The sequence below is a fragment of the Polypterus senegalus genome, chromosome 1 (genome assembly GCF_016835505.1).
Source record: "Polypterus senegalus isolate Bchr_013 chromosome 1, ASM1683550v1, whole genome shotgun sequence".
Taxonomy (NCBI): domain Eukaryota; kingdom Metazoa; phylum Chordata; class Cladistia; order Polypteriformes; family Polypteridae; genus Polypterus; species Polypterus senegalus.
In genome coordinates, this window is record NC_053154.1 from 274,182,495 (window position 1) to 274,207,189 (window position 24,695).

Here is a 24,695-nt window from a genome sequence, read left to right on the forward strand (position 1 = left end):
AACTTTAATTCAATTACAAAGACAAAGCCAAACAAGTAAGACAAAATAAATTACAAAATGTAGATCAAACAAACAATCAAACCAATAGAATTAGTAGTACGGTGGTAGGGTGGTAGCTCTCCAGGAGCAGGATTGCTACTGTATGTTTACACTATGTGCAAGTAGGACAGTAAGTGACATTTTTAGTGTGCTCTTTGCAAATATATTTCTTGCATTTGGCACACATGGAATTGTTTTTCTGTCCTTGCTGCTTGGGCAGACCTGACAGCGCTTTCTTTTGGAATCCGGCAGCCTCTCTGGGTCTGGGTCTGTGGCTGTGGCAGGGCTGGCTAAAGGGAAGGATGCTGGTGCTGAAGCTCTTCGTCTTCCTGCTGACCACTCCTGGATTGAACATCAAAGGCAGGCGCTGCACCCATCTCTCCCAGACATCCCTTATGGGAGCAAGCTTGTCACGTCTTGCTCTCATGTCTCGGTTGTCAAACCTGAGGACTCTCGAGATCATGTGGAAGCTCTTCAGTGACATCGTGGCCGAAAAATATTTCTGCCTGTTGCTGTGTCCCAGAGACTGGCTGTGGCCTCATTGCTGGATCGGTATACTCCAGCAAGAAGAAGAATTCAATATAAGCATCCAGGAATTCTTCATCAAAGTCAATCCATGTGTCTCCGTAGACTTTTTGTCCTTCTAGGTTTGTCATGTCAAGTATTATTTTCTTCAGCGATGATGGCATGAACTGTTCAAAACTTGTTTTGATGTCACTTATCCTTGTTATGGCAAACCTTGTGACCCCAGGAGTCATTCTGATGATATTTTCAGCAGCTGCCCTGCCAGTTGTCCTGCGAGTCTCGTCAGGTGGTACTAACCTCCAGGAGATGCTGCCATTCTTGGACTGTAGTACTTCAGCTGGTGGGGAAACTGCTTCAGAGGTGATCTCCTCCTCAGACTCTGTGTCTGTGTCTTCTGACTGACACTCCACAATGTCTTCCTCCTCTGAGTCCACCTCATCAGTGTCGCTGTGCCACTCTGTAACTTGTCCTTCAGCTAGGATATGATCCAGAGCTTGGAGTGCTGTGAATCTGGCCATTTTTACCTCTGCAAATTAGATGCTCTCTCTCAGTCACAATCACCAAACTGAACTGGTCTGGGTCTGTTTTGTCTGGGCTGTCTCTGTTTTTTACTCGGGGGAGGTGTGAAGAGATAAGCCCCTGACTACAGCTCGGGGATGGGAGAGGCCTGCTACCTGACAGAGTTGTGTGGGGGTGTGGGGGGGGCCAGAGTGAGCTGAGAGTGGGTTTATACTGTAACTTAAGTTTGGCCAGTATTTATTGTTTTATGATCTCTTATTGTACCCTGGGTCGTGGCCGACCCGGTAAGACCACAGGCAGTGAATTTCTGATTAGAGAAATAATTTACCTTTTTTTTTTTTTTTTTCTTGTTTAAATGGAAGTTTCAGAAAAATAGAAAAAGCCTTGATGCAGTAAACAAAATGTATGTGGTACTTTTATGCATTTAAAACTTGAAAACGGGTCGGTACCGACCCTAGGGTAATAGTAGGGTTAAAGGGGGCAGAGGGGCTGTATGCCTCTCTAATTAATGCTTTTCCCCCTGAAATATAATATAATCATTAAGATGTCCACTTGCACTGAGTGTCACAGCTTCAATTTACAGTTTCTTGGCTCTTACTGCAGTTCTTTTAACACAAATTATTTTAAGTTTGTAAGAACATTTTTGGATATTTTTATAAAACTGGACAGCATGGTGGTGCAGTGGTAGCACTGTGTTTCACAACAAGGGGCCTGGGATTCAAGTCCTTGGTACTCCACTTGTAGAGTTTACATGTTCTCTCCATGTGTGTGGAGTTTCACTCCGGTTACCTTCCACAATCCAAAGATAAGTTATTTAGGTAGACTGGTGATGATAAACTGGTCCTGATAGGTGTGTATCCTTCCTGTATTGGGCTGCATCCCATCCAGAGATTTGTGCTCAGTGCTTGCTGGGAAAAGCTTCCACAACCTTGCTCCAGATAAGCAGGTTTCAAAAATAGATGGCTGCATGGATGGATATAAACTGGGGACAGATAGTTTTACTTATGTACAATTAATATCAGATACTTTAAAACTTCTAGAGTAGTTTGTTGATGGGAAAATGTTACTATTACTCAAATAACCTTTCAAAAAGTTATCTCTTCTTTTATTCAAGTATGGCTGTTGAGTACTTTACACAACACTGGTTTATATTATATTCCTGTGCACCTTATAAGATATTTAGCTAGGCAGGCACAATGTTGGGTTAGATGAGTAAAGCAAACACTTGCGGTATCTACTGTATAATAAGGCCTCTGTTATACCTTCCTTTTTAGTCTAGCTTTAGAAATTGCTATGATTTTATATGTGCTATTTCATATTTAGATCCAGTGCCAACATAAAAGTTTGGTGATCCAGCAACATAAAGGAAATATTGTGATTCCAGAATATTTCTGTGTCTCATGTCAGCTAAATCTTGATGAGGGTACTAACTGTAATTCACCTTTATTTACATTTGTCTACTCACCATCAAGTAGCCACTTTACTAATAAATAATGCAAAAGATATTAAAGTGAAAACAGTACTGTACCTCAAGGACAGTAAAAAGTTCCACTGAATAAAAAAATGTAACATTATTAAACAAATATTAATTCAGGGCCCATGGAAGCTCAAGAATATTGCAGTAATACTGGATGCAAAGCAGGATCCAGTTTTGGATAAGGTGTCAGTCCATCCTAGATCTCCCTCATATATCCTCACCCACATGAGATCAACGAGAACCAACTGTACACATCTTCAGAATATGGGAGAAACACCAAGGAACCCAGAGAAAAACACTCAGACAATAAACAAGCACATGATTCAAACCAAAAATGCTGGATCCATGAGGAACCAATGCAGCTCCATAAAATAAAATAGAAGAAATGTTGAGCCTGCTTATTCCAATTTCAAGGCAGGGTAAGCCCTGGACCGAATGCTAGCTCATCACAGGCCTCACTCAGAAACAGTGCCACATTCAAACTTAGGCCAATTTGGAGATTCAGGAACAATTTGATAAAAACCCACACAGACATGGGGAGAAGATACACAATGACTGGACGTGGTATTCAAGCCCAGAACACCACCGTGCTGCCTTAAAAACAAACATTTTTAGAAAAGTATAGCAAATCTTATATTAAATTTCTATTTCCAAATTAATTGTGGCATCAAGTAACAAAATGTTAACGTAAGGGCCCAAAAATCAGCCAGTGGTTAATATGTTGGTTAGAGTAAAAACCTGCATCAAGAGCAAGTTTGGGAAGAACTAGTAGTGCTGGGACCAACCAAGGCAACAGAGGCTAGTAATGAATGTCAATCTCAACAATACCAACCTATACATGTAAGTAAAGATGGTGCTGAGATTACAGAAGACATCAAGGACCTTTGGTGAAGAGAGAGCAAGGCATGTTTTGCCAAACAAATTTCTAAAAATCCAACCAAGTCTCATGCCCTTCTTCGTTTGTAAACAGAAGGTAACTGACAATTTACTGTAGGTATAAGATATTAAAATGTGATAGTATACATGTATTGTTTTAATTGTAATACATACTGTTATATTAACCCTGAACTTAATTATTCATGTCTAACTAATCATTTATGTGAATCAGTGAATCGATGAGTGTAAGAGTCAGGGCGTAGGCTGATGTGTAGAATTAAGGCAGATGTCATTGTTATATGAAGGAAATGTCTGTACAAGCAAAATCTTCTCTCAAGAATTTTTTTTCCAGCCCTCACCCCACATCCTAAAATTTAATATGTAAACTGCTTCATGCATTAGGAGTCAGTGTTTATTTTTATGAGAGATATCCAAACCTAATCTAGCATGCAAAATCTATAGAAACATGACACGCAGCACTGCAGACTTCCCTGCCAATAAACAGCTAGATGTATCTGGGTAGTAATGATTACATCTCTAGAGAGGTCAGACGGAGTGTGGAGGACAGTGCTCTTTCTGTCAGCACAATCCCATCTGCCTGTAATTATTGTTTACTGTACTTCAGAGGCACAGTTAATGAAGGGAAAAATGAGGGAGGCCCAAGCATTACCAGCTACTGCTGCCTGCCCCCCAACATGTCATTCACTATGCTGATCGACCAGCTCTAGGAAGCAGACAGGCAAAGGACAGTGAAACAAAGCAAATATTCAAAACAGCCAATTTCACAGAGAAGTGAAAAATTCTGACTTTATAAAGACAACAATAGAAAAACATAGTTATGTATATACAGTATCTATCCATCCATTTTCTAGTGCCTATCCAAGCAGCACTGGAATATATATATATACCTGGGTAGACAAAAGTAAGTTTACAGTTATTTGTATGGAAAAAGATATGCAGGTTATGATTGTTACATGCAAGCACGCTTTAATAATATGAAGAAGGAGACAAATAATACAAATTAATAATGCAATAATTAATAAATAAATAGTAATAAAAGAATAAACTGTGTTTCGCGTACTCACAACTGTATACTGGCCATTAGGAGGTGTACTAGCACCTCAAAGCCCCAGACACAATTGCACCATAACAGTCCCAGTTCAATTAAAGTGTACCATACAGTACAACTCATTCTCTTCATTTTCTACCATTTCTGTACTTTTTCTATACTTCCACTCCAACTTTCACTCCTGAGTTGAGTGGAGGGCTCTCTTTTTATTCCAGTCCTGGGATTACTTCTGGCGCTTAATCTATTGCCCCCTGTGAGAAGCACTTCCAGGTCAGGCAGGACCCCAATGGTCCTTGTGCTGTCAGTATCCAACAACTCCACCGATGGCCCCTACAGCTCCCATGCTACCCTACAGCATATATATACACACACACATATATCCATACATATATACATATACACATATAAATTTATATATTGCAAAAGACGCAGAAGTAGACAGCATAAAGGTTTGGGGTTTTCCGGCCCCGTATATTGTAGACAATCCACAATAAATTAAATGAAAAGCAGGTCAAAATATAAACTAAACAGTTCATATGCGCAACGCCGTATCATGGCGTCCGCGGCCATTTTATTAGGGAGGAGCCGGAAGTGGAGGAATGCTGGGAAGGACCGTGAGGGAGGATGGGATTGATGACGTCAGGACAAGATGGCGGAGGAAGGGCGGAAGTACCGTACTGCGGTCAAAACCCGGCTTATGGTGGAGGAAGGTCTTTTGACCTATGAGGAAGCAGAGGGAGAAAGTTAGTACCCCGCCATTCCCTGCCGGCGAATGTGTCCCCAGGTGCGTTTGAATCTGTCCGCGATCTTCTACTCGCGCGTGCGTGACATGATCCCCTTAGCCGAAGACCGTCAGGTCGGGCGGACCTAACCGAGAGGTCGTGAATACGAGAGAGGGCATCGGCATTGGCTTGAAGGGTGCCTCGCCGATAAGTGACAGTGAACTTATATGGCTGTAGGTCCAGAAACCACCTGGTGACCCGCGGATTTGACTCTTTATGTAGGGACATCCACTGAAGGGCAGCGTGATCAGTCACCAGAGCGAATTCGCGACCCAGCAGGTAATAACGGAGATGGGTCACTGCCCACTTAATGGCCAAGGCCTCCCTCTCCACTGCCGCGTACCTGGTCTCCCGGTCCATCAGTTTCCGGCTTAGATACATTACAGGGTGTTCGACACCATCGACGCTTTGGCTCAACACGGCGCCCAGGCCTGTGTCCGAAGCGTCCGTCTGGAGAATAAAAGGGAGCCCAAAATCAGGCATCCTCAATATAGGTGCCGACGTTAGGGCCTTCTTTAGGTCACTGAATGCGTGTTCCGCCTTGTCGGTCCACACCACGTATAAGGGAGCGCCCTTCTTTGTCAAATTGGTCAAGGGTGCTGCTCTTTCGGAGAAACGGGGAACGAACCGGCGGTAGTACCCCGCTAGCCCCAAGAAAGCCTGCACCTGCCTCTTGGTATTCGGACGGGGCCATTCCAAGATGTCTTTAACTTTTGAACACTGTGGTCTCACCTGTCCCCGTCCCACTAGGTAGCCTAAATACTTGGCCTCCTTTAAGCCAAAATAACACTTTCGAGGATTGATGCGGAGGCCGGCTTTAGCTAGTGTTTTGAGGACAGCCGTGATCTGCAATAGATGCTCCTCCCAGGTGCCGGAATAGATGACGACGTCATCCAGGTAGGCGGCACTATAGGATTGGTGGGGCTTCAGCACTCTATCTACCAGACGTTGGAAAGTCGCTGGGGCCCCGTGCAGCCCAAATGGGAGAACCTTGTATTGCCAGTGCCCGCTAGGGGTGCTAAATTTCTTTCGTGGATGCCGTTAAGGGAATTTGCCAATACCCTTTCGTCATGTCAAGAGTAGTCAAGTATCGAGCCGTACCCAGCCGCTCAAGGAGGTCGTCATCGAATTTGGAGACACGATTCAGGCGTCTAAAGTCGAAAAATCTCCAGGAGCCGTCTGGCTTGGACACGAGGACGATAGGGCACCTCGCCCTCGTGGGTCGCCACTCGGTACAACACATCGTTTTCGAGGACAAAAAAGGGCTCACGGGGTGTGGAACCGTCGGCTTGTGAGCTGTTTGGCAGAACTACCGCATTCTGGGCAAAGCGCAGGGAATCGTCATTCCACTGTTCCCTCTTAAATGAGGCTGGCGTGGACCGAAATTGATGGTCCAGGCTACCGAGAGGTTCTTGTGACCTGGGCACCGGAAGAGTTCCCTGGCTAGTCCCTTCCCCGGCGGAGTCTTCCGGGTCAGGGTCCATCACCGCGGAAACGTCCCCCGAAGCGCCAGCGCCACTAGGGCCTGCCCCTGAGCACGGCGTGGAGACTGCAGGAGGGGCGCCTTTCCCCCTCATAACTGGATCCAACGAGGCCCCGGGAGCGGCGGGTGTCTTACCGCAATTCTTTTTCGACCAGTCTTGTCCCAGAATCACCGGATAGGGGGGTTCGGGTAACACAGCAACCATCAAGTGAGTTAACTCCCCCTTCCAGGTGATATAGCATTGGGCGGAACGATATGACTTGGTCCCCCCATGTACACATGTGACCAATAGGTGCTGTTTCAGCCACTGTCGCGGCAACACAAAACGGCGAGCCACAATGGTTATGTTGCTGCTGGAGTCAAACAAAGCCACCACCGCGTGTCCATTTAATAACACCACTCCCGTGTTCGGAGTCGCCAAGGGATGTGGTGGGGTATAGTACCTTTCCATTGTTGTCCAGGTGCAGTCCATGGGCTCCGCCGTGGTATTGAGGGGACAGGTTGGGAGCAGATGGCTGGTCTCGCCGCACTTGTAACAGCGCGGCGAGGCCAGCTTTTCTTTATGACTTGACGGCGCTTCCGCAGCGCGTCGAGGGGGCTCGGGTGTGGCTGCCCGTCCCTGTCGGTTCCCACGAGCAGACCTTTCTGATCCCCCGACTCGGAGGACCGCGAGCTGACGTTCCAGGACGTCCAGAAGACCCGGCATGTCATTATAAGGATGCCTCCGGACCTGCTGGGCGAGGGAACTGGGCATCGCGTTCACCAGGCCTTCACAGGCCACCTGCTCGACTACTCTCCGAGCCTGGGGTCCCTTTGGCCGTAGCCAGCGCCCCATTTTGCCCCAGAACTCGAACGCCTGGGCACTGGCAGGCTTTTCAGGGTCGAACTGCCAGTTCCGCCACTCTGCCGCCTGCTGGCCCGGGGTGATGCCGTAGCGGGCCAGGATCTCTGGTTTGAGGAGGTCGTAGTTCGCGGCCTCCTCCTCAGGGAGGTCATAATAGGCCCGCTGTGCAGGTCCCTTCAGGTAAGGCACCAGAATGGACGCCCACTCGGACCGCTGCCACTCGTTCCGGGTGGCCGTCCGTTCGAATATGCCGAGGTAAGACTCGACGTCATCTGCCTCTGTCATAGGCACCAGAGGAGGAGGCGTCAGTTTCGGCGGGTCTGGTCTTACTCTTTGGGCCTCTGCCAGCCTAGCCTTCAACTCTCGAATAGTAGCGGCTTGCGCTTGCTGCAGGGCCTGGAGTTGGGCGTTCATTCCCTGCAGCACGGTGTTCAGGTCCTGTCCTTCTGTCATATCCACGGATCTTGTATCCTGCCGACTATGCCACTGTAAAAGATGCAGAAGTAGACAGCATAAAGGTTTGGGGTTTTCCGGCCCCGTATATTGTAGACAATCCACAATAAATTAAATGAAAAGCAGGTCAAAATATAAACTAAAGAGTTCATATGCGCGACGCCGTATCATGGCGTCCGCGGCCATTTTATTAGGGAGGAGCCGGAAGTGGAGGAATGCTGGGAAGGACCGTGAGGGAGGATGGGATTGATGACGTCAGGACAAGATGGTGGAGGAAGGGCGGAAGTACCGTACTGCGGTCAAAACCCGGCTTATGGTGGAGGAAGGTCTTTTCTCCTATGAGGAAGCAGAGGGCGAAAGTTAGTACCCCGCCATTCCCTGCCAGCGAATGTGTCCCCAGGTGCGTTTGAATCCGTCCGCGATCTCCTACCCGAGCGTGCGTGACATTATATATACACACACACACACATATATATATCATCACGCCTCCCACGTAATCACGCAGTACATAGAAAACCAGGAAGACCTCAAAAAAGCGCTCAAGAAAACAAGCATTATATAATTGAGAAGGCAGCGAAACAATAAGAAGCGAGCGAGTGACATATACAACCATATTCATGAGTTCTGCTACTTCGGAAACAAAGCACGATGTAAACCTACACTTTAAATTAAGTTCATAGACAGGCTGCCGCTGGCGTTTGTAATTTGTGCCTGCCCATATAAGGCCGTCCGTCAGCGGCAATCCAATAGCAAACTGCCACGGGTAAATATTCACGGATGAAGGACTGTGCTTATGGAGAGGAAGATGAGATGGTCAGGGTGGTGTTTGACACAAACTCAGCGAAACTGCGAGAGAAAGTTTTAAGTGCCAGGACTAAGGTAACATTAAATAAAGCTATGGACATAGCACGAGATGGCACCAGCACAGCTGGGAACCTTCGATGCAAGTACACCGAGTGGCTCACGTGAACTGACGCAGTGCACAAATAAAAAGCAACAGTTCCAAAGAGTGCTGAACAAAAACCGAATTACACAATTGAAAAGGCAGCAAAAAATATGAAGCGTCTGATAAGCATATTCATAAATGCAGCTACTGTGGAAACAAAGCACACGGTGGAAAAAGTCAATGTCCCGCTAAAGGAAGACAGTGTAAAAAACCCGTGCATGCAGTGTGTCAGGTCTCAGATAAAGAAGAAGACGAGCTGTTTATTGATGCAGTAAGAAACGAATCGATGAATGAAACCTGTCATCTTTACAACGATTGACAAACACGGAATGTAACTTGAACACAACACATCCTACAAATACGAACCTGATTGAAAGAAATAATGATAATCAAATCCTTGATGACAGCAACACTCAGTAACACTCACAAAACAAATACTGTATATTGACAGTCATGTTACGTTATTTTTCTTTTCTTTTTCTACCTTTTTTAACACACTACTTCTCCGCTGCGATACGCGGGTATATATATATATGTATATATATATATCCGCTCTACATACTCGAATAATGGATACTTTATTCGCCATCAATGATTGTTTTGGTAAAGCCATACTCAGTGTATTCATTAGATGAACGGTAAAAAGTAAGAGCGAGGGAGGATGACTCATTGAGGCATGCAGGCTGTAGTCTTGCGTCAACTCTATCTGAATTGCGCGATCACATTTGAAAAAATATATCTTTTCAAGTTCTATTTAGTCCATATGTGTCAAACTCAAGGGCAGGGCCACATCCGCCCGGTGTAATTATATCCGCCCCGAGATCATTTTATATACTGTATTATTGTTATTAAAGCCCGGGTATATGAAGCGCTGGTAACACAATAAACTACAGATCCCATAATGCAGCGCTTCAGCTGCCTTGCCGAACACTTACCGCGTTAATCAAGTCTACCTTATGATGCTGCAAGTTATTGCGGCTAGAGTTATTAGCACTGAGTTTGCACGGCGCTTTGGTGACTTTGAAGAACAAAAAAAGTCAGTCTACATGCGGCTCGAACCTTGTGCATGTTTGGTAGCACATATCTGTGTGAGAAGCTCTTCTCAGTGATAAAGACTAACAAAACAGCACACAGGAGTCGCCTCACTGATGAGCACCTGCAATCCATCCTGAGAATCTCCACAACACAGAACCTCACAGCAAACAGAAACGAACTTGTGGCCAAAAAAAGATGCCAGGCGTCCAGCTCTAAAATGACATATGAGCAAAGACAACTGAATGATTTGATTTGTTATTGCACGTAAGAGCGGGAGTCAACCGTTTTAACAAACAGCGTATTGCACTGATACGAAATAGCTGTGTGTGTATATATGTAGATATGTATGTATATGTATATATATGTTTATATATGTGTGTGTGTATGTATGTATGTATATATATATATGTATTTGTGTGTATATATGTGTGTGTATATATATATATGTATATATATATATATGACAACAACATTCATCACTCATAACAATGACAAAACAATTACATTGACAATCAGGTTACGTTATTTTCAAAATGTTTCCTTTTCTTTTCATTGCTTCTTTAACACACTACTTCTCCGCTGCGAAGCGCTTGGTATTTTGACTAGTATATATATATATATATACATATATACATATACACACATACATCCATATATATATACATATATATATACATATCTACATATACACATATACATATACATACACACATACATACATACACACACATATATACACACAAATACATATATATATATACACATACACACACACATATATAAACATATATATATATATATATATATATATATATATATATATATATATATATATATATATATATATATATGTATATACACTTTGGGGTGCGAGCAACTGTTGCTGGGGGTGCCAGAATCCATCAAGGAAAAAAAATGAAAAACATTATTTGTACAAAATCTTAATTTATTTATCCATTCCTAAATAATTAAATGGGCAGGCTATTTCATATCAGTGCAATATGCTGTTTGTTAAAATGGATGACTCCCACTCTTACGTGCAAGTCTGCGTGGCTATTATGAACTATCGTATCTGTTGAAGTTCTATTTAAATTTTAAATAGAAGGAATTTTTATTTAGTCGACAGAAATATCTTTGGTAGGAATGTAAGTTAAATGTAGGCATCATTGCATAAATTTTTCTTCACCATACAAATGTAAAGAGTAAATTCGCCTTACATTCCAACCAAAGATATTTGTGTCGACTAAATAGAACTTGAAAAGATATATTTTTTAAAATGTGATCGCGCACTTCAGATCGAGTTGACGCGCACCGACGCATCGAGCCCGCGTGCTATTGTGGTTTCGCCTGCGTGCCTCAATAAGTCATCCTCCCCTCGCTCTTACTTTTTTACCGTTCATCTAATGAATACACGGACTATGGCTTTACCAAAACAATCATTGATGGCGAATAAAGTATCCATTATTCATAAAGCTTCAATTGGTGATCTGTCTTTCTGCGTTAACCGCATATTTTTTCTCAAACCAAGGGGATGCGAGGGTAAAATGAATCAGGAAGCACGTGTACATACTCAGTGCACCCCCTCTCGGGAATCGAACCTCAGACGTCAGCGCTAGAGGCGAAGCCTCTACCATTGCACCACGTGTGTGGTTTGTTTATTTGAGAGTATGTAGATCAGGGTATATACAGTATATACATATATATACCCACGCTTCGCAGCAGAGAAGTAGTGTGTTAAAGAAGTTATGAAAAAGAAAAGGGAACATTTTAAAAATAACGTAACATGACTGTCAATATACAGTAATTGTTTTGTGAGTGTTATTGAGTGTTGCTGTCATCAAGGATTTGATTATCATTATTTCTTTCAATCAGGTTCGTATTTGTAGGATGTGTTGTGTTCAAGTTACATTCTGTGTTTGTCAATCGTTGCAAAGATAACAGGTTTCATTCATTAATTCGTTTCTTACTGCATCAATAAACAGCTCGTCTTCCTCTTTATCTGAGACGCGACACACTGCATGCACGTTTTTTTTTACACTGTCTTCCTTTAGCGGGACATTGACTTTTTCCACCGTGTGCTTTGTTTCCACAGTAGCTGCACTTATGAATATGCTTGTATGTATCACATGCTTCATATTTTTTTGCTGCCTTCTCAATTGTGTAATTCGGTTTTTGTTCAGCACTCTTTGGAACTGTTGCTTTTTGTTTGTGCACTGCGTCATTTCACGTGAGCCGCTCGGTGTACATACATCGAAGGTTCCCAGCTGTGCTGGAGCCATCTCGTGCGATGTCCACGGCTGTATTTAATGTTAGCTAAGACCCGGCACTTAAAAGTTTCTCTCGCAGTTTCGCTGAGTTTGTTCCAAACACCACCCTGACCATCTCATCTTCCTCTGCATAAGCACAGTCCTTCACCCGTGAATATTTAGCGGCAGTGTTTCTATTGGATTGACGCTGACGGACGGCCTTATATGGGTAGGCACTAAATTACGTGGGAGGCGTAACTCCGCCTCCCACGGGCATTGAGCAGAAGTCTATTATAGTATATGGACGAAAAAATAGGTTCCAGTTATGACCATTACGCGTAGAATTTCAACTTTTGTAAGTAAGCTGTAAGGAATTAGCCTGCCAAATTTCAGCCTTCTACCTACACGGGAAGTTGGAGAATTAGTGATGAGTCAGTGAGTGAGTGAGTGAGTGAGTGAGTAAGGGCTTTGCCTTTTATTAGTATATATATATATATATATATATATATATATATATATATACTGTGGTGGGTTGGCACCCTGCCCGGGATTGGATCCTGCCTTGTGCCCTGTGTTGGCTGGGATTAGCTCCAGTAGACCCCCGTGACCCTGTGTTTGGATTCAGTGGGTTGGGAAATGGATGGATGGAGATATATATATATATATATTACACACAATTATGTATAATCATTGTTTATTTATTTGGCTGAAACCTTATTCAAGGAAAATTATAATTGGTTACATTTTCTTTTCTTTTTCCAATTGGAGCGCAAGTAGATGAAGGGACATTGTATTAGTAGCAGGATCTGAACCCATAACCTCAGGGTTTGTGTTTCAAATGCATTTACTGCTACACTACACTGCCTGTAGAGCACTATGTATGATCATAGGATTTCTCAAGAAATGTACTTCAAATGACAGTTTAATATATCTGTCACAAATAAAACACACAGAGTCATTTACGAGATAACAGAGGTCGTGGATGGTGAGAAGAAATACCTCATAGTCTGAAGAGAAAACAGATTTAGAAAGATTATCATTGCCAGTGAAAGTGAGGCATCACTAACAACAGATAAATATGTTTTGTCAACATTTTTATGAAATATTGCAATATTCTTCAAGAGGCATAAGGTAGTAAAACATATATGTGGGCAGAAGCATTTAAGTGGCACAAGACCTTCAAGTGATAATCCAAGCCTCTCAAAAGAAGAACAGATGACTATTAACACATGGGAAGAAATCATATTAGATCATGACTTGTTTACTTGGTGTTAGCAGTGTGTCAACTCTGTGATTCAGTCATCTGCCAGATGACCCACTGGTAGACACAGATTTTGTTCTTCTGCTAAGTCTTACTGTTGTGAGGCAATTCAGTTTGCTGAACAGTTTGAGATATACAGTACTTACCAAAATTTAAGGATTGCTTAAATTGGCAAAGTTATGAGCAGGACCCACAGTAAAACTAATGTAGGTCAGCAGCCAGTAGGGGATGAACCCACTTGTGAAAGGGGGTCAATAACTCACACTGGTTTAATGAAAGCACTTGCATTCTTAAATTAGAATACCAAAGGCTAGAGCGTAGGTGGAGAGTAGCAAACAGGTCTTTTGAACTGAATGGAGAAAGAGTGTGAAAAAATAAAGAAAAACTCTTAATACCTGTTCTGACTAAAATGCTAGATTAACAGATGACAACAGAAATAATTCTTGTGTACTGTGTAGAACAGTCTAACAAATGGAAACTTTGAGTTGCAATGTAAAAAACAAACTTTAGAAATTTTATGAACTTCTTTAATGATAAAATCTAAATATTTCATTTTCAAACCCTGTCTCTCCTTGACAGTGTTTATTCATACTTACTATGCATACATTTTAACTTGATAACAGAAAAAGAAGCCACAGCTTTCATTTCTGAAATAAAACCTACTACCTGTCCCAAAACAACTAGTGAAAAGCTGAAAGGCTGTTCTGGCCACAATTATTCTTAGCTTAATGAATAGTTCATTACTAAATGGCGCAGTTCCTAATGCAGTAAAGGTGTCAGTTATCAGACAATTACTTAAAAAGCTGGGGCTAGACTTACATATGCTTAACAATTACAGACATATTTCAAATTTTACTTTTATTTCCAAAACACTTGAAAAAGTAGTCACCATGCAACTTTAGTCTTACCTTACACAACACAATTTGCATCAGTCACAGTACAGAAACAGCACTAACCTATGTTGTAAATCCAAAGTACTTTGTAATTATGTTGTTAAATTTAAGCAAACACAGCCTTTGACACCACTGACACTCTATTCCCTCCTCCCTGTTAACAACAATTTTCCTTAAGTGGCTTGAGCATTGGAAAGGCACTATATAAATCAAATGTATTATTGTTATTATTACATAGGCTGGAAAATTATGTTGGTCTTTCAGGGAACATGCTTATCTGGTTTAGTTCATTTTTATCAAATTGATTTCAGTAAATGCAGAAATATGCTCACAGTACTATGTCAGTGTATTCAGAAATTAAATATGATGTCCTGCAGTGCTCACTATTCAGATTTTTACTGTTTTACTTTACATGCTTCAATTGGTAGCAATCATTAGAAAACAAAGAATTCATTTTCAATTGGATGCAGACAATAACCAGCTCTACCTTTCTTTTTGACCAAATTAAATTTCCTTGATAGTGTCCTTAATTAATTGTGTCAGTGAGCTAAAGGAGTGGATGGATGAAAACTATTTGTCTTTAATACATAAATGTTATTTATTGTGTGTAATGATGCAGACCACAACAATATTTTGTCACTTTTTCAACTCGTTCTAAGTGTTAGTTTTACTGAATCAACGTGCAACTTTGATCATTTAAAACGCACATTATGAAACTAACAATCCAAAAGTTGTTTTTTCAGCTTAATAATATTGGGAAATTATGAAGGTTTCAAAATATGGAGGATACTGAGAAAATAATTTATGCATTTATTTCTAGTAGGATTGACAACTGTAATGGTGTTATTCAAAGGCATTTTGAAATCATTCTTCATGCAGCTTTCAGAATTTTTTGCAGCAGCTTTTTAAAATGCTGCTGCATGAATCATTACAAGAACTAGAAAGTATGACCACATATCTTTTATTTTTAAGTTTACAGTTGATTTCAAAATCATCTTTCCTATATATAAAGTGTTAAATGACCAAGGCCTTGCTTACTTTTCTGAACTGTTTATTATTAATAAATCAGAATGTGTATTAAGGTGCCACCCTAAAGATTACAAGAAATAATTAAACAATGTTGGGAGATCAAGGTTTCCAGCTAAAGGGCTGTGGAATGATCTGTCTGCATATATAAGAGATGCCCTTTAATTTTCAACTTTTACATCCAGGCTGAAGACTCTCTGTTTTAGTCAGAAATACCCTGTTTAGAGCCACTGATTAGTTATGCATATTGCATCTCTATCGATTTGTCACTTGTATAAAAATATAAGTAATATAATATTTATGAACCATTACTAAACCTTCACTATTCTGTTTCTCTTCTCATTGTCCACTTGGTACAACTGTTCTAGTTTCAAGCTTTTTTCTGCCCATGGGAAAGACACCTGAGATACCAGGAGGATCGATTGAAATATTCTGTCATTATATTACACAGATCAGCTCAATCTGTAGAATGCCTGGCAGTAGGTGAGCAGCCACTTGGCTGAGGTCTTCAGGACTGTCACTGTTTTTTTACTTTGCCTTTTGACTTTGTGTGTAATGACTGATCTTGGTTTTCTCCAAGTGTTTATTTTCTCCATGGATGCTACTGACTAAGTTTTTGATTTCTCCTCCTCTATGGTCAACTGACCATAGTTTAACAATGGTAATTATTATATATTGTTAGGTTTCATTTATATTAATGAGTTTTGAACTGCTTTATTTTACTGTATTTTTACACAAATTAAAATTTTAAATAATGGATCATTTAATAAAGTAATAAACCAAATATTTAAAATGTTAAAATTTATTTAATAATCTATCTGAAATATCCTGTTAATCTATAGAATTTCTAGCTATAAAATATGCACTTCATCATGCACTTTAAGAAATGGAACGTTCTCATCTATAATGGCTTATATGAAATGACAATAAAGGAAACCTCCCCACACAGTGGCCGTTTTTTCCTTTTAATTCCTTACCTTGAACCTCTGCTTGCGGTTAGCATTAGTTTGAAGAAACAGACGGTGAGGCCCATTCCAATTTCCATACACAATGTCTATCTTGCCATCACGGTTAAAGTCTGCTAGTGCCACCCCTCGTCCATGCTGATGGGGATCATCAACTCCTAGGATATAAATGCAGTGGAATTTTCAGAAAAAGAAACAAAAACATGAGAAATTTGACAAACAAGAGGTGACCATTCAGTCCAGCAAGATTTTTTCTTTAGCTAATCACTAAGCTCTTCCAATATATAATTCAAATAAGTCTTAAAGGTTGTTAAGGTTTCTTGTTCAACAAAATATCTTTATAGTTTGTCCAAGATTTCCATAAACTTTGCATAAAGAAGTATTTCCTGACTTCAGTTCTAAATGCTCTTCCAATGAATTTCCACTGGTGTCTCTGAGTACATGATTCATCTTTAAATGAAAATCATTTGTGTGGATCTACTTTATCAATACCTTTGAGGATTTTGAAGACTTGGATCAGGCCCCCATGCAGGTCTTCTCTGCTGGATACTAAACAGGTTTAATGCTCTGAGTGGGTCAGAGTACAACATGTGCTGAAGTCATGGGATGCATCTGGTTCTGTAGTGTGGTGACCAGAGTCACACACAACAGTCAATATGTAGTCTTACTACAGCATTATAGTCTATGTATAAATCCCTCAATTTTTATTCAACAGTTTTTACAATATAACCTAACATTTTATTTGCCTTTTTAATTGCTTCTATCCATTGCTTAGAAAATGAAAACAGTGTGTCCACATAAACCACTAACTCCCTTACACAGGTTGCTTCCTGTAGGATAGTATGTCTAATCTTGTATTTATACTTGTCTATGTTAAAGTGCATTTTCCAAGTGTTTGCCCAATTCCAAAGCTGGTCTAGATCTTTTTGAATTCTAAGTGAATAGAAAGAGAATTGAAAAGTCATAAAACTTGCTACACAGATGGGTGGTACAATGCATTGATTAACGAAGAGACGTAAAAAATGTTACTAACTATGAATGGACATGACACACAGAGGGATAAAAAATCTGCTTGGTGAACAAATATAATATCTTAGTCTATCAGTTGCACAAATCATCCATCAGCTAGATACAATTTCGGTGAGATGAAGGATCACTCATACAGCAGCTCTGTAATTAGAAGGTTTGCATATATTTATCTGGATGTTGCAGTGCGTAGAGCTGCACTATACAGCATCTTGGGTCTAATCCAATGTCAGAATATTTCCCATGGAATGTGTATGTTTACTGGATTGATCTCCAGGTTCTCTGGTTGGTGATTCTCCCATATCCCTAAAGACTTGCATGTTAGGTTAAATGACAATTACAGAGTATAGATTATAGAACCTATGATGACCTGGCCCCCTGTCCAAAGATACTTCCTGCCTTGTGCACAGTACTTCTGGGTCATGCTCCCCCAACCAAAACTCTGAATTACTAAGTAGCTTTGAATAAATAATGCACGTTTTGTTCATTTGGAAGAAATTTTAATTTTATACTGTTGTAAAAAAAATTGCATCAAATCAAAAGACAAAAAAGAATGCAAAGAAAACTAGACAGGTTATAGAAAATTCTTCATTTTTTAAAAATTGATTTGGTTCATGAAACATGGGTTGCTATGATTTTATCGAATGCTATTTTTTGAAAAATATGTCTTAAATGTTGGTTTATTAAATACAAACAAATCAGCCTCTTGCACAGATTGTACAAAAGAAAACATGAGACATGATTTTACTGTTTAATGCCAGATAAGACAGGATAACAGATCTTTTTATTTTGTTTAATTTAGCTGTTGTAGGGCAAAGTGAGCATTGCCCTTTCTGCTAGGCTTTAGTGGCACACCAGGACAGTTACGAAAGCAGATTTAACAGGGATGCAGACATCCAGCCGTGCCTTCCCCCATTTACATACCAAACTAAGTGACTGAACTCCAGGTTGTATTAGGATATGCCAGGAATTCATCTGATAACAAAGATATAAATCAAATGTTGTGCTGACATCTTTCCAGTGGCCCCTCTACAAACTTCGTGAGGAACAAACCATGAAATGGACTCAAGAAAGAACAAAGAGTTGTAAATCAATGAATGACAACTCTGATGGACAGAAGAACTTGCCTATGAAAAGACTTTTGTAACTGTGACTTTAATCTAATCATGAGAGTTTCCACCTTTCATCATAAATAATAATAACAATAATAATAATAATTCATTACATTTATATAGAACTTTTCTCATTATTCAAAGCACTACCACACAGGAAGGACCTGGGACGCAACCCCATAATCTCCTTACTACAAGGCAGTAGTGTTACCATTGCACCACCTGTAAATAATTTACACCCATCCCATCTGGGCAGTTCTGGTCTCTCTCTCTATCTCCCTTGGGTGGCCCTCTCAAGGGAACTCTGATATTTAACCTCTTGGTTCCCAAGGGCAACTGGTACAGGGTCAATCCTGAGTACAAATGTCTCCTTTACAAAAATGACTGAAAATCTCTGAAACAACCACTCCCTCTGAAACTAAATGCCGACAAGCCATCCTGTCTCTCTGTTTGGGAGCTGAAATTGATAATCTTATTCGCTTTGTGGACCTGAGAGCTGAGATCTAGTTTGTCAAGCTAAACAGCAAGCCACTCTGAAGCCTGTGAAACAGCCATCACTTCCGGAACTTCTGCATCTAAACTCTTTTGCCAAAATAAGTAATGCTCTTGAAAAAAAATTGAAAATGACATAGCAAAGGCCCTAACTGAGGAATACACTGTACACCACAAACAAAGGGTCATGCAGCAAAGGGAAAGAGTACACTCAAATGCATGAAGAATTCTCCAATTGAACTTGGAGGAACAACAAAGCAACAACACATAACATCGGACATCTCCTTTAAAAACTTGGTATCAGGAAACTATCTAAGATAAATTCGAACTCTAAGTAGAAAGTAAACAGTCAGCCTCTCTGTTTTGCTTGTTTGTCTGCCTGTCTGTCTGTGTCCTTATATACCAATATATATATGCAGTTACCATAATTCTATAATCCTTGTGTTTATCAATAAATTGCTTTATTCTGTTAGTGAGTGTGCTTCAGTTTCCTTGATAAAAGTCTAAAAGTCAGAGGCATGCCTCCTCCAACAGAGAAAGGCAAGGTAAATAAAGTAGGAGCCTTACAAAATTATTTGATTAATTACTGTTTTGCTGATATTGCTCAAGGCCAAACTGATAATTCATTAACCAAGTTAAAATTCAACTTCCATATCCTACATTTTTAGGCATCCATTTGGGAGTGCATGATAAATCACACACTGCTACACTGTGTAGCAAAGATTAGACAGCTTGTTAGGTTTACTATACATCACAATGTTTAACAGAAAATGTTATTATGTAAAGTTTAATGTAATAGGAGCTTAATCTATAAGTTGTACTTTGTGCCTTGAGATGGTTTGTTTTCTTCAGGTGACTATCACAACAATTGATTCTGAAGACAGCCTTTGCTCCTATGTATTTGACATTCTAAGTTTCAAGATCAGTGAAACCATGGAGGGCTACAATGCACCTTTTATACATCATTTTGTTACAGTTGTGCTTGAAAGTTTGTGAACCCTTTAGAATTTTCTATATTTCTGCATAAATATGACCTAAAACATCATCAGATTTTCACTCAAGTCCTAAAAGGAGATAAAGAGAAACCAGTTAAACAAATGAGACAAAAATATTATACTTGGTCATTTATGTATTGAGGAAAATGATCAAATATTACATATTTGTGAGTGGCAAAAGTAGGTGAACCTCTAGGATTAGCAGTTAGTTTGAAGGTGAAGTTAGAGTCAGGTGTTTTCAGTCGATGGGATGACAATCAGGTGTGAGTGGGCACCCTGTGTTATTTAAAGAACAGGGATCTATCAAAGTCTTTTCTTTACAACATGTTTGTGGAAGTGTATCATGGCATGAACAAAGGAGCTTTCTGAGGACCTCAGAAAAAGAGTTCTTGATGCCCATCAGGCTGGAAAAGGTTACAAAACCATCTCTAAAGAGTTTGGACTCCACCAATCCACAGTCAGACAGATTGTGTACAAATGGAAGACCATTGTTACCCTCCCCAGGAGTGGTCGACCAACAAAGAGCACTCCAAGAGCAAGGCGTGTAATAGTCGGCGAGGTCACAAAGGACCCCAGGGTAACTTCTAAGAAACTGAAGGCCTCTCTCACATTGGCTAATGTTCATGAGTCCACCATCAGAAGAACACTGTACAACAATGGTCTGCATGGCAGGGGTGCAAGGAGAAAGCCACTGCTCTCCAAAAAAAAACATTGCTGCTCATCTGCAGTTTGCTAAAGATCACGTGGACAAACCAGAAGGCTATTGGAAGAATGTTTTGTGGATGGATGAGACCAAAATAGAACTTTTTGGTTTAAATGAAAAGCATTATGTTTGGAGAAAGGAAAACACTACATTCCAGTATAAGAACCTTATCCCATCTGTGAAACATGGTGGTGATAATATCATGATTTGGGCCTGTTTTGCTGCATCTGGACCAGGAAAGCTTGCCTTCATTGATGGAACAATGAATTCTGAATTATATCAGAGAATTCTAAAGGAAAATGTCAGGACATCTGATCAAGAACTGAATCTCAAGAGAAGGTGGGTCATGCAGCAAGACAACGACCCTAAGCAGTTGTAGAAATCCAGATGTGAGTATGCCACTGTAGCCAAGAGTTTTCCTGCTATAGTCTTTTCACTATACTGATTGCCTCATGTTTCTCTTGAGGAACAATGAACACTCTGTCCTTCTGCAGAGATGTGAAAATTAAAGGGAATGAAAAACTGACCTTGTTTTCCAAAGCTAGAAGCCAGAATTGATGTAGAAATAAAGTGCACAACAGCCAGAAGGGTCACACAGTACAGCAAGGCAAAAAGTTCGTATCACTTCCTTACTTGGTTAACTTTAAAGTTTGCCATCCTTAGTCAGAAAAATTATGAGATGAAGGACAAATGTAAGCAAGAATATTCGGGGAAAAACATGGACTAATCAATTAGACTATTGATTTATGTGTTAAAACCTATTGGGATTGATGTAAAACAAGAACAATTTTAACATGAATTAATAACTAAGGGTATTTAAAGGGCTGACATGGGCCCTCAATTGCAGAGACATTTCTACAGCAAAAGAAAGACAGAGAGAGCGAGCGAGAGACAGAGATAGCCTTTTCTTCAAACACAATCATATAATAGCTCAGCTTAAGAAAAACACAAGCAAAGACCAGAAGCAGGAGAGCTGGAAAAGAAAATGTTGGGTAATGTTGTTCTTGGTTACTATACAATACATTATCATGGAAAGTATCCTCAAGTATTTAAATGATTCCTATTAGAAAAGTTAGAGCATTTTACATTGTGTGAGATCTAATACTGAATATTTATCATCTTACTAGCCACACAGTTCTGGTTCCCATTGCCTGGCAACAGAATAACAGCCACAAAGAAAAGGTCTCAAAATGGTGGCGCCCATAAGAAAAGCAAGATGGTGCTATAGAAGGATGTATTTCATATTTAATATTTTAAAAAATGTAAACAAAAATGGATGTAAACATTCAATTCTTTGCTCTCTAAAACCCCAACACAATGTTTCAAATATTTTTGTAGACCAAGGAACCATTTAGAAATACTAAGCACAAAGGGCAGTATGTGGGTACTGTAGTAAGGATATACGCAAAAGTGAGTGTCTAAAACTAAGTCTACATGAGTACTGTATATATAGAAAAAAACATAACTTCCTAGACAGTGATTGGCAATCAGTAATACAAAAAAGGAAACTGAAATGATGATGATGATGGCAAATAACTGTTTTCTCACCAAGTTTCAAGTAACCAATACATGGTGACACCTGTCTAGATCAAATATTTTTGAACAATAAAGACAGAATCATAAAAACTAAAGTTATCGATACTTTAAGCAAAAATGACTGATATTTTATGCTAAATATGATTAAGAGGTTACATAACTGACATGTTTAAAATTATACAGGGAATTAGTACATTGGATCAAGACTGTTATTTTAAAATGAGTTCATCAAGAGAGTGTTGGAATAAGGGTAAATTATACAAAAACAGTAGAAAGTTTTTGTTCACACAGAGAACCACAGATGGTTAGAATAAGCTACCAAGTAGTAGGCAGTCGGACTTTAGTGACTTTCAACACTAGACTTGATGTTATTTTGGAAGAATTAAGTTGCATAGGACTGATGATTTTTGTTGTGCTGATTGGCCTGTTCTCATCTAAATTGTAAATTTTGTTGTCATACACCAAAACAAACACATACTTTTCAGAAAGATGACTTTATGGGGATGAGGGATTACCTAAAACATACAAAATGAGAAATGAATTACTCATTTCAGAGATATTCTGAGCCAGACTCAAAATAAGTATATTTCAAAAACCAGTAAAACAAAAAGGGTAAAGAAATACCCAAAATAGATAAATAAACGCAGCATTATAAATGAAGAGATCACTGAGAAAAAATGAAAACAGCTAAATAACTCTTTATTTTCCTTAGGAAAACAGGAGGCTTCAGCAAGAGAATAAAAAAGCATTTGAAGGATTAAAAGAAAAACTGAAAGATGTTTACTAGTGAAGCAAAAACAAATAGAAAATAATAACTTGAGTGCTTTTCCAGTAAAAATACAGTAAAAGAGATTCGAGGATACACATGAATAAACCATTGAAAATGAGAAGGAAAGACCAAAAGAGCTAAACTAATATTTCATTCCAGTTTTTGTAAAAGAAAAAACAAATTGAATGCATCATGCAGAAGTAAAAACAAGGTTTGATATTACAAATTTTAAAATTGAAGAGTCAGATGTGCTTCAAGCCCTTGATATATTGAAGCTTTACAAAACCCTTGAATGTGATAGTATTTTACCAATTGTACTAAAAGAAATGAAAGATGTAATTTATAAACATTTATTAGGCATATTTGAGCAGTCACTTCACAGAGAAAAGATGCTGCAAAACTATAAAATTGCAAATGTGACTTCAGTCTTCAGGAAAGGAGACAAAATGGAATTTGGTAATTATAGATTTGTAAGTTTTACTTCTATTAAATGCAAAAAATGGAAATCAAATAATAAAATAAACTACTAAAGTATCTAAAAATGGCATACTAAATAAAACCCAGCATAAAAAATCTTTTTTTTTTTTTTTGAGTAGGCTATTTACTGTAAATAGTTAACAGAAGCAAAGTATACAACATGATTTAATTTAGACTTTTCAAAAAAGCCTTTCATACAGTTCCACACTGAAGATTAATTTTAAAACTAAAAACTACAGACAAATCTGGATCTCGAGTTAGTTAAGTGGCAAGAGACAAACACTTGAAAAATGCTGTTTAACGTGGAAAGTACTACACATTGGCAAAATGAATATCAATTATAATTACAAGATGGGAGACACTGTCATACCAAAAGCAACCTCTGAAAAGGATTTAGTGGTTTATATTGACAGAACATTCTCATCTTCTAAACACTTTGCAGAAGCAATTAAAAAGACAAATAAAATGTTTGGTTATATATTTAAAAAACTGGTGATTATAAATTGAGGGATGTTATCCATAGACTGTACAGTATAATGGCCTAATGCGACCACATTAAACTATATATTACCTAGAAAGGCCCAGAGTATTGTATACTGCTCTGGTCATTGCAAAAATGACATAGCAGCACTTGAAGCTGTATAGAGGAGAGCAACTAGGCGTATCCAAGGACATAAGGACATTTCCTGGTCTTTCAGATATACAAAATTAAGCTTGTTTAGCCTCCAGTTGCGTGGAGACTCAATCCAGGTCTTCAAAATTCTCAAAGGCATTGATAAAGTTGATCCAGCCAAATTCTTTTAACAAAATGGCAAATCACATACATGAGGTCATAAAAAGAACCATGGGAGTCTCGAACAAATTACTAAATCATGTAGGTGAAGCAGAAACGATGACAACCTTTAAGAGGTATCTGGATAAGATGTGGCAACAATTTAGCTATAGATAACCAAACAAGCTTAAAGGACTAAATGGTCTTATCTCGTGTGTCAAATCTGTGGTTTTATGTAGCAATTGTGGCATAAAGGCACCCTGATACTATGAAAGCTCTGTGAGGAGGGCTTTATTTCTGGTGAGCTGAGTATTTTTAATTTTAATTTGCATGTATTTTATAATTTTTTTTTTTACATATTTTTTGTTACATTT

The 24,695-nt window shown here is 39.5% G+C and overlaps 1 protein-coding gene across 2 annotated transcripts in view; it reads right to left on the minus strand.

Annotated features, from left to right (window-relative positions):
• The window catches only part of LOC120542222 (cartilage acidic protein 1-like), a 201,989-nt gene that overhangs the window by 110,918 nt on the left and 66,376 nt on the right, over positions 1 to 24,695 (minus strand). For both annotated transcript variants that reach the window (XM_039774526.1, XM_039774533.1), the window contains exon 7: positions 16,452 to 16,597. In XM_039774526.1, coding sequence (XP_039630460.1) covers positions 16,452 to 16,597 — 146 coding nt within the window. The remainder of the gene's footprint in view (positions 1 to 16,451; positions 16,598 to 24,695) is intronic.